The following is an 11,569-nucleotide window of genomic DNA, read 5'->3' as shown; positions in this document are numbered from 1 at the left end:
ATAAGCTTTTAGGTCTTAAAGATCACAAAAAGTGTGCATTCAAACTTCTGCCTTCAGATACACCCGAATCATATAGAATCCTAAAATGGAGGGAATCTGCTGGTAAACTGAGAGCCAGGAAATACAGCAGCGCCAGTTAAGTGAAAGTCGACTACCAGAAAAACATGACATGAAACAAACAATAACAAATCGAAGCATTGAGAAACAACAATACTGAGATAACAGCAGGGACTCTGCTTTCTCCGCTCCTCTGAGAAGAGAAAAAAGATGCAGAGGAAGATAGAAACAAGAGAGAGAGAGTCTGAGTCAGACTATCACTGTTGAATCTTTGCCAGAACATTTTCAGACTTTCGCTGCAGAGAAGGTGGCAGTCGGAGGACAGGGTCCAGCCCCCCTCCTCCTTCATCCCCTCCTCCTGAGAAAGGGGGGGTGTTTCCCTCTGGTCCTCAGTCTTAACACTTCGCAGAGCTCTGAGACGCCACACTGAGCTCTGGAAGCTAGCTGTGACGGACAAAAGCCACACACACACACACAGACACACTTGGCATGGATAGCAAAGTTCTAGCGCTGGTGGCCCTGCTGACGCTCGCCATATGGAGCCCAGAGACTGACGGTAAGTGGGCTACGACTAACATTTACAGATTTACAGCATTTAAGTTTTCAGATGATGCTTTGACGTGTTGTGTTGCAATTCAGTTAATTATAAATACATTGTAAAATAAATTTGCTGCCTAACATTTTTAAGTACAATCAACTTGGATGTTTAATTAATTTCAGCTTAATTTACATTTTACTGACTTTAAAAAATGAGTTGAATCTTGTTTAACATAAAAAAGTTGAAAATTGCTTAACTTATTTTGATGAGTTTAAGCAATGTAAAAACATGTTGTCATAACTTATTGATCTTATAATTTTTTTAAGTGTAGCAAGACTGGTGTATCATCCTGGGCATCTTACACTAAAATAAAAAAAAATAAAACTTGTTTTATTTTGAATAACACATTTATAATAAATGAAATTAGTGTATTCATTATAAATGTAATAAAATAATATATTGTAATGTAACAATCAATGTAATATTGTAATGTAACAAAATAAATATGTTCAAAGTGACTAAAAATGTATTTTGTTATTTTGAAAAATACATTTATAATGTGTAATATTAATTCATTTTAAATTCGCCACTCAAAACAAAATATATACTAAACAAAATCAAAGCTAAGCTAAACTAAAAACTAAACAAAAACAAAGCAAAACTAAAAACTAAACAAATACAAAGCAAACTAAAAAGTAAACAAAAACAAAGCTAAAATAAACTAAAAACAAAAAACAAAACAAAAACTCATTGCTTTCCTATTAAACACTGAAGAAAATGGTGTAGGATTTACTTTGAAACAATTTTCAATAGTTTGAGAAATTGCTTGTAAAATTCACAATAATTACAAAGAAACGGCAAGTAACATTTAATAAAACAGGAAATATTTAAGTAGAAACCCTGAAATAGTATTTTCTTGCAAAACATACTCCAATAATCTTTGTTTTATTTACAACTTCGTAAAAGTTTTTACAGTGTATGTTCTGCTGAAATGTTTTATTACTTGAGCCATAAATTGCAGAACTGCTGTATTAAGTTTTCCAGAACAGTGACTGTTTTCAGTTAATGATCATTAAGGAGTTAACGGTCATTAAGAGGTCCCATTAATATCACCTTGCAGCTGGTAAATGCCCTGCATAAATTAGCATAATATGTCTTCACTATATAGCTGTACATGTCTTTACATGTTAGCGGGCCTGATCTAAAAGGCCAGAAGGTTTGGGTGAGATGTTTAACCAGCTGAAGTCTGGCTTTGTTGTTTCTGCTGTGCAAAAAAAAAAAAAAAAAACTAACACTGTTTACTTATCCGCAAGCTCTATTAATTACTGTCTAATTAGGGAATAGTAAGCAAAAAGTTCCTGCGCTGTTCACTTGGCGCAGTGTTTAGTCAAGGCTTAATGGGCCGGTGTTTAACATGATAAAGGGAACAGAGAGTGTCGGGAATATCTGTGGGAATTCAGAGTTTGACTTGCCTCATAACCGGGTCCGTTTCGGCAAAGTGCAAAGGGAAACCAGGGAGATGTGAAACCATTCAGAGAATGTTCTTCAGCAGATTCATTTAATGCACAAATTCAGGTCTAAACCTGGAGTGGCATAGTGTGATTATGGGATTGTGCCGTATTTAATGTTGAGGACCCTCAGAAAGGCTCCTGATGAAAAACGTGGCGAGTGAAAAGCCAGGCCGGCCCCTGTGTGAATGGACGAGGGCCACTAGAATGCAGACTAATCTCTTTTTAATGATCAGGGTTTGTTAATGGACGCAGGTGATCGGACACTTTCAGAAGATGCTTTCGAGAGTTCAGTGATTTGAGTTGTACTGTAGGATGATATTGCACTAACAGGAACTATGGATTGCTTTAGTTGGGAATTAAGTTTCTAATATGTGATTTCATTGCGTCTTTGTAAGTTCTGAATACAAAGGTTTTGTCAAGTAATTTTAAAGGTTCAGATCAGCTAGAAACAGCTGTTTATCCATCTTGTTATTGTATGCATTACAAAAACTTTGTGATAATCTGTTGCAATGTAAAAATATATATATATATATTTGGGTATTTTTTGGGCATTTTTTTACATAGGACACAAATCAGTATACATTAAATTTTAAAATTGAAAACAAGATTTGTTTTAAACTATATTTCCATGAATTAATGAAAATAATATGAAGAGAAGCAAGGAATTATCTTAAGTATTTTAAATATTTTAAAATATGTTTCTAATATAATATCTGTATTTTGAAGATCTTATACACTACTATTGAAACATTTGGGATTTTTTACATGCTATTGAAAGAAGTCTCTTCTGTTGCATTTGATGATCAAGAAATACAGTAAAAACAGTAAAATTGTGAAATATTATTATCATTTAAAATATTGTTTTTCTATTTGAACATATTTCAAAATGCAATTTATTCCTGTGGTGCAAAGCTGAATTTTCAGCATCAATCCTCCAGTCTTCAGTGTCACATGATCCTTCAGGAATCAGTCTAATATTTAATGTCCAAGAAACATTTATGATTATTATCAGTGTTGAAAACAGTTGTGCTGCTTAATATTTTTGAGGAAACTGAATAAAATGAATAATGAATAAAAAATGAATAAAAAAATTCAAAAGAACAGCATTTATTTAAAACAGAAGTAACATTATGAATGTCTTTACTGTCACTTTTGATCAATTTAATGCATCCTTGCCAAATAAAAGTATTAATTTCTTTCAAAAACAAACCAAACTTTTGAATTCATTAATTAAAGTGTATTGATTTATCACTTCAATACAAACTGTAACTTCAAATCTCTTTGATATAAGAGGCATTTTTCATATTTCTCCTGCACTGACTCCATACTTTCTGTTCTGATCCCGTCACAGCGAAACCCATCAGTCTGGTGGAGAGATGTTGGTGCCGGTCCACTCTCAACACCGTCCCGCAGAGGAGCATCCGTGAGATTAAGTTCCTCCACACGCCCAGCTGCCCGTTCCAAGTCATGTGAGTCGACATCCCACGGCCGTCTATCTCACAACAGCAAAACTCTACCACATTTTTCATGCTTTCCACAACTACATTAAAGTACACCAACGATAGTCCTTTTAAGAGCGCCAGAAATAGCTCTTAAAGTTGCAAATTTCCACAAACCATGTGGGAAAGAAGCAATGTGTCCTGTTATTCAGTAACAGAGTAACAAAAAAGGACCGAATGAGAACATTTGAGAGAGTGATTTTGTCCATCATGAGCGTTCAGGTTTTCATGACACAATAATTGTTAAGGGTCAAAATGATTAGCTTTGTGTTACGGGTGACCTTGTCCTTTTCATTTTACCAGCATTTGGTATTACTTCAGTGGTCTGGAATGTATTAAACCGAATCATTTGTACCCCGTCAGCAGCAGAAAAGCCAAAGCGCTAAAGGCGATCAAGGTTACAGGGGTTACGGAGGTTAGCATGTAGCCAAGGGTCATTTGGGGAACAAACTTTGGCCGGAGGAAATCACCTTTAATCTGCCACCTTCCACACATCTTGTTTAGAAATCCTTTCGGATTCATTGGCCTAGATGAAAGACAGCCACCTACCCTTTCCCCCCTAGACACGCACATCACTCATTTTGTTGTTAGCATTAGCTAGCTGTGAGGTAATTACTACCTGCTGGCTCGGTCCCAGACCACCGACAAGCTCGCGCAAAAGATCGTTTAGACTAGCTAGATTAACTCAGAGCCCTAATCACAAACAAACAAACAAATAAAGCAAACTCTCTCAAGATAAACTCAATGGAAGACATCCCGCCGGAAAACAAACAGGGGGTAGCATTACACTTTTAGTTAGCTTACTGATCGGGAGGTTGATTGGGAGGATTCGTGTAGAATTGGGGTTAAGCGGATCTTTTATCTGAGCCGACAGGCTCCATTTGTCTAGACAGATTGAGAGATCCGTATGTGTGTGAGGTGTAAGCAATACGAATAGGAGCCATTTGAATGGCAACGTGAGCCGCTAACTCTCAAACACAACCTTTTGCCACTGAGGTGCGAAGTCTGGGTGTCATTTGTGTTGTTTTCTCCATGTGTGGGTGAACGAAGCGTTTGAGGGGATTTTCTTGGCTGTGCCGAAGCAAATTTGGAGGTCAGATATCAATCAAAAAGATTTCTGCTCGAGTAATTTCAGACACTTTACTTTTTCTATTTGTCGTTAACCAACAAATTCTCCCAGCAACAGTTTTTTTTTTTTTTTTTTTCAAATATCACGGTAAATATTGCTGTAGGCCTAGTTATTGCAAGGATGTAACATAGATAGATAGATAGATAGATAGATAGATAGATAGATAGATAGATAGATAGATAGATAGATAGATAGATAGATAGATAGATAGATAGATAGATAGATAGATCAAATAACATAGATAGATAGATAGATCTTTTGACAAACTATATGCACAAGCACAGTTCTGGGAATCTCAGTCAAAATCTTCAGAATCATCAAAAATTCCGAACTTCCAGACAGCAGCACATTATCCTCACGAACCGGACCGCCTCTAATTCAATCCCGTTATCTGATGGAGTGCAGTGACTCCTGCCAGTACAGTAGAATAGAGGAGCTGAAATGTAGTCCATGACGGACAGCTGATACGATCTGATGAAACACACTATAGAACCGCAGAGGGAGAAAGGTACAGTCTCTCTTTTGCTCTCGTCCGAAACAAATCCCTTCTTTTCTCCCTCTCATTACCAGTGCCAAGCTGAAGAACAACAGAGAGGTCTGCATCAACCCCAAGACCAAATGGCTTCAGCAGTATCTAAAGAATGCCATTAACAAGTAAGAAGAAACTCTTTCTACACTAGAAAAAAAACAGTTCACTGGGAATCATGAGATAAGATACAGTCTGTTTCCTTATAGACTTAAAAACTGTGAATTAAAATGTAAACAAATCTACTGGAAAAGAAATCATGTTTAAAACTTAAACTACAAAATGTTTATTCTAAGGTGCTACGACACGGTTTTCAACAATACACTGAAAACTCTCTATGTGTTTTGGTCGTTCATTTACACAACAACGGTGTTCTGAGAGCCTGAAAGTGCAAACTTTTGAAACGGGTTTCAAAGTGCACATTTTTGAAAACGATACCGTTATCGTCTCCGTGTAAACTACAAAAACACGAATCTGTGAAAACGGTGACGGCATGCGTATTACGTGTTCAGTCAATAGGCTCGTAGTATTAATTTACAAAGTGACATCGCCATCTACTGGCCTGGCATGAATAATACAGCGTCTTTAGTCGTTTTTCGCCGATCCACTTGAACAGGGATCGTTTTGACAACAAAAAATGCAAAGGAAGCTGTTTTTAGTACATCGTTGTTGTGTAAACGTACCCTTACTGATCTCAGTAATAAATGTAACAAAAAGTTACGTGTATACACTTCACATACAAAAAAGTATGTAAAGTGTAGACGTAACATTACACATAACACTAGCTGCGTTTCCATTACCCTTCAAACTGCGCAAATTGAAAATGCGAATTTGAAAATACGCCCAATGGAAACACATCAATTTCACAAAAACTCCCATATATCGCAAAAAGGTTTTTACACTCGCATGAGGTGGTTTTTCTGCCAATTCGAAAAAGGAATATTTCGCAAAACTGCAAACAGTTTTTCCGCATTTAGAGATCACCTGGCGAGACACCTGGACACCTCACAACAGTTCCTCTGTGAAATCGTGAACTATAACCTACAGAAACATCTCATATGTTCTGCTCCCAAGTATAAGGGGCTTTTTTCTTGCCATTAATGCTTGGATAACACGCTTACGTCTCGTTCGATTAAAAATAATGGCTAGTGCAGTGGCTGCGATATACATAGACTTATCAACATTAGTTACCATGATTTCTGGAATGACTTATCGCGTGAAAAAAAAAAATGTTTTTGTCACATAACATCGGTTAATGGAAACGGCGTCATTGTGCAAATTTTTTTTAGCGACATTTAGGAAATATCGCAAAAGTTTTGCGCAAAACTGTAATGGAAACCAGGCTATATGCGATTTTTACAAAAACAAACATTTTCATGTACATGCAACTTGGGAGATTCGTTCTAATTGTCAAAACCGGAAATAGCCATGACCTTTGAGGTAATTTTACACCTCTAATTATAAAACGTTAAAAAAAAAAGTAAAACAATGCTTTACATAAGAAAACCTATCATGGAATCACACCGATTTATTAAAAAGAAATAATGAAATGTATATGTTCTGATGTAATCAGCTGTATTAAATTTGCAGTGAGAAGGATTTACAGAATGTTAATTTACGCAATTTACTTTACATCAAAAGCAAATGTAAAGGTGCTGTAGCATTAAGTGTTTTAAAACAAATCTTAGCTGCAATTTACAAGTTGTTGTTCCTGACAATTAAATGGCATATGTGGAATGTTATTGGGTAATTTAAGATTATATAAATTACACGTTTACCTAAGTAGGTAATTAGGCTCCACCACAGAGCCTTAAGCATTTAACCCCTGTTCATTGATCACACTAATTGTAGATTAATGTTGAGGTAACAGGCAGAGCAGAGAGGTTTTACACCACTATAATCGGCCTCCTATTGTGCCACTGAGCCAAACTGAATGATACCATTAAAACATAAAAAGGGAGAAAAAAAAAACACTATAGATGTGTTGATTATTATGGGTCAGTCTGGAGCAAAAAAAGCAAAACTAATAATGATGACAAAAGCACATAGCAAAATTAGTAAAACTTAAAGTAAAACAAATTTACAAATAAAAACCCATTCAAAAATATGAACAAGTGCTATATTAGTATATAAATAATACTAAAATAGCACTGCTCTACTATCTGCCTTCGAATTTATTACAATAAATCTAAAACTTAGTAATCTTTTTGTTCCAAGTGATGTACTTGCAAAAGACTTTTTGACAAAACTATGTTCTGGATTGATAAAAAAAAAAAAACGTTGCATGCATTAACAGAATAGTTCATAGAAATGTTCAAAGACTACAAGTTTCATCCTCAGAAATGTAATAAATGTTTCAGCACTGACATCTACAGTATTGGTCTTGAAAGTAGTACTGTATATGGAAAACAAAACAAGTGGTTGTTCATCTCTAATAACATGACTTTTCTTTCTCTTTCAGAATAAAGAAGTCAAAGAAGCGTTCAAAGTAAACGCGCGAGGATGTGCGGGGAGGACCATGGTGCATCTCTGACCTCTAAAGAGGCGCACGTCCTCTTCCCTCGCTCTCTTAGATCACTCTTCCTCTTTCTGGACTGCTTGCACAAACAGCACTTCACCTAAACCAGCCTGCAGCTCACCAAAACACAACCAAACACCTTCATCCCGACGCACTGCTACTGCTGGCTGTGACTATTTACTGGTGCACGAGTGAATGAAGCGATCGAACGCGACCTTAAACGTGTGAATGTGAAGGCAAGAGAAATATTTACAGGTTTTCCGCAACTTAAAGGGCAGTAAAAATGAGAGTTTGTGGATTTGTGTCATAGGGATGTTTAACCTTTAGGATAGTTTGGGATTAATAAGGGACGCAAGCAAGTGAAAAAGATGCAAAAAGTTAAAACTGCCCCTGTTCAAGCTTACTTTAGCTGTAGTCTAGGTGTTTAAAAGCTCATCAGCACACATGAATGATCTAGCATGCTAATGCTAGCTCTGTTCCAAAACCTAATGAGTCGCCTACCTAGACACCCAATGTGAAAAACGACTAAATAAACTGCCTTTTATTAAATTTAAGTCAGTATCAGTTGTATTTCACAATCGAAGCAATCCCAGAATGCATTGCGACAAGCTCAATTCAAAATCCAAGAAGGCGGACATGAAAAGCAATTCATAAATATACTCAAATTTCATTCAATTCTAAATAAAAAGTTAAACATGGACTATTCCCTATATTTCTATGCGTTTTTATTCTTAAAAATTGCGCAATTAGCTTAGCAACATGCTAACGCCAAACTGTTTGGAATCAGTTGTGAGCTTAACATTTTTGTGGAGTGTTTCAAATCAATCACTTACAAAGTTCCATAACAGTTTACGCGACACCAATTTCAACTAAAAACGTCAAACATTTTATGTGTTTTGGCCGTTTATTTACACGACAACGCCGTTTTGAGGGCCTGAAAACGCAATCTTTTGAAAACGGGTTTCAAAGTACACGCTTTTGAAAACGATACTGTTATCGTCTCTGTGTAAACAACAAAAATGCGAATTTGTGAAAACATTTTCAGTCTATGGGCGTCTAGTGTTTCCTTACAAAGTGACATCGCCATCTACTGGCCTGGCATGAATAATATAGCGTTTTTAGTCGTTTTCACGGATCCGTGTGAACGGAGATCGTTTTGACAATGTTGTCGTCTCAATGCAAAGGAAAAACGTTTGGATTTTTAGTACATCGTTGTGTAAACCTACCCTTAGAAGATAGTAGACACTATGTGTTGTGCACTTAGCAGTCCACTATTTAAGTAAGAGATAGCAAGGTTTTGGAACAGAGACACGTTTGGCACAGGGCTGCTATACTACAGGAAACAGAATCATAGTTTCCTGCCTTCCTCTTCCTCTCTGCTACCTGTGTGTAGCAAATGCCATACACTGAAATTCAAGAAATATGCAGTTTAAATGCAGTTTAATATGTATAAAGCAGGTGTTGTTAATGCAATCACGCCATGGCAGCTTAAAACTTCTGCTCATGTGTATCGAGCGATATTCCAGATCTGCACTGTCGAGTGGCCTAAATGTGTGTCATACTGGTTGTGACTTGGATCCAACAAGAACAACCAACATGTAAATATTCTCCAGCACTAAATGGCTGTCAGTAAATGGGTTGAACAGGGACCAAAACTGAACCGCATAAATGCAAGCGATTTTTGTAGACTAAATTAATATTACTTTATGTATTCCATATGTATCGTGAATTGTTTTTAGCCACAAAATTAAGATATGACTGTGATTATGGTCTCCATGACATTAACACATTTATCTAACACACATTGTTTCTGATCATGTTTTGACTCAAATGCCCAATTGCTGTTTTTGAGCCACTTTAAAAATATAAGGAGTTTGTAATGTAATGATTTATTTTTGTATTTTGTATTGATCGATATGAATAAAAACACAACTGTACAATGAAGGAATTTCTAGAGAGCATTGTATTACAGATCACACTTCCACAATTATTCACTTGTCCGAGTTATATGCTGTTTACAAGCTCATTTAAATGAAACATTTGAAAAGAAAATTTTATATCATATCATTTTTATAACTTGTAAAATGTTATTTTATACATATATATATATATATATATATATATATATATATATATATATATATTATATTAATTGCCAACATATAAAACCATATAAATTATTTGGCTAAAGATTACTCAATTATAAAGCCATAGATTACTAAATTATTAGTTTTACTAAACTGGTAGTGTATATATATATATATATATATATATATATATATATATATATATATATATATATATATATATATATATGTATATATATATAAAAGCACATTTTTAAAATATATATTTATATATTGTTTTTATATACAATATGTATACATACATAAATTCATCATCACATTTCCTTATATGAATTTTCCTCTGTAAACTCTAGGAACCAAAAGCAAACAGTCAAACATGTGTTTTTCATCAGCTCTTTCTAATAAGCACTGGACAGATGTATGTTTCTCTTGTTTTCCACTGTTACTAAATGCAACTTTTTATTGTAAAAATGTCCTATTAAAAAGGCCCCAGTGTGAATGTTGCCTCAGGGTCAGTAGAGCCAGACGTCTGCACCCTAAAACACGGATTTCTGGAAAAGACATTTGCTGGACCGTACACTCTAAAAACTGCTGGGTTAAAAAATAACCCAACCTTAACCACACGGCTGGGTCACTATTGGACAGAACACGCGCTGGGTTGGTTTGACCCAGGTGCTGGGTTTTACCATTTAACCCATATTTCTGGGTCATTCATTTGACCCAACCAGTGGGTGAAATTAACCCTCTTGCTGGGTTAAGTCTTACTCATGTGCTGGGTTATTTCTTGTCTCATTGCCTTAATAAAATTAGAAACAAATATTTGTTATATTATGAACTAAAATAATTATTATCTCTGTAATACAATAAACCAGAGAGGCCACTGTATGATTTAAATCTCATTTTTTTTATTTTATACATTTCTTTAATACTTTTCTTTATCGAATACAAATGTTAATCAATGTCAAAGGTCTGACATGTCCCCCTCATTTCATCCCTGAGGCACAGAATGTGCAGCAATTCACCAGTCATCTCATTTTGTAAATATTCAACCATGTTGATCCTCACCTGTTGATTACACAAGTCAAGTCATCTTTATTTATATAGCGCTTTTTACAATACAGATTGTATCAAAGCAGCTTCATAGTGATACTGTAACATGAATATAATACAACAAAGTTTGTTTCTAGAAGAATATTGCATCATCGTCCACCTTAAGTAAGGCAGATCAATAATATCGTTGAATATTAAATGTCCCCAAGCAAGCCAAAAGCCAAGGCAACACTCAAAAAAATGATTTTAGCTCTTTGTTCAATTTCATTAATTAAAATGAGCATATACAACACAACCCTTCATAGAAATGATTCCAGCTTAATTTCATTAAATGTAATCAATGTAATTTTTAAAAAATTTGGTTTACCAAATTTTTTTTAATTGAGTCAACATGAATATTTTTCGTTCGTCTTAACCGGATGTCACTCAAAAAAAGAATTTTGGCCTCTTGTTAAAATAATTAATTACAATAAGCAAAAGTAACACGATTGTTTAATATTGTCACAACTTAATTTAATTGTGTTCAATCAACCTAATTCATTTGAGTGAAAACTACATGAATCATTGTTGTTGACATCTAACTGGGCAGTGGATCTGTAGTTCCCAGCATGCTTTGCAAGGGACTGCATTAAGAGGGTCAATTTAGGGAAAAAG

General features: G+C 35.2%; 1 protein-coding gene across 1 annotated transcript; it reads left to right on the top strand.

Moving 5' to 3' along the window:
* The first annotated feature begins 468 nt into the window (after nt 1–468).
* Nucleotides 469–9,720, top strand: cxcl12b (chemokine (C-X-C motif) ligand 12b (stromal cell-derived factor 1)). The gene is made up of 4 exons (XM_081385295.1): nt 469–613; nt 3,458–3,575; nt 5,305–5,388; nt 7,722–9,720. The coding sequence occupies exons 1-4, from the start codon at nt 547–549 to the stop codon at nt 7,750–7,752; spliced, it is 300 nt and encodes a 99-aa protein (XP_081241421.1). The 5' UTR covers nt 469–546; the 3' UTR covers nt 7,753–9,720.
* Nucleotides 9,721–11,569: the final 1,849 nt, after the last annotated feature.

Source organism: Scardinius erythrophthalmus (genome assembly GCF_964197995.2).
Source record: "Scardinius erythrophthalmus genome assembly, chromosome: 14".
In the NCBI taxonomy this organism is placed as follows: domain Eukaryota; kingdom Metazoa; phylum Chordata; class Actinopteri; order Cypriniformes; family Leuciscidae; genus Scardinius; species Scardinius erythrophthalmus.
This window is presented reverse-complemented; position numbering and strand designations above follow the sequence as displayed.

Coding starts and splice junctions, on each gene's coding strand:
- cxcl12b (XM_081385295.1), top strand. CDS start 547: ATGGATAGCAAAGTTCTAGCGCTGGTGGCCCTGCTGACGCTCGCCATA. Junction 614..3,457: donor ATGGAGCCCAGAGACTGACG/GTAAGTGGGCTA, acceptor ATCCCGTCACAG/CGAAACCCATCAGTCTGGTG. Junction 3,576..5,304: donor AGCTGCCCGTTCCAAGTCAT/GTGAGTCGACAT, acceptor TCTCATTACCAG/TGCCAAGCTGAAGAACAACA.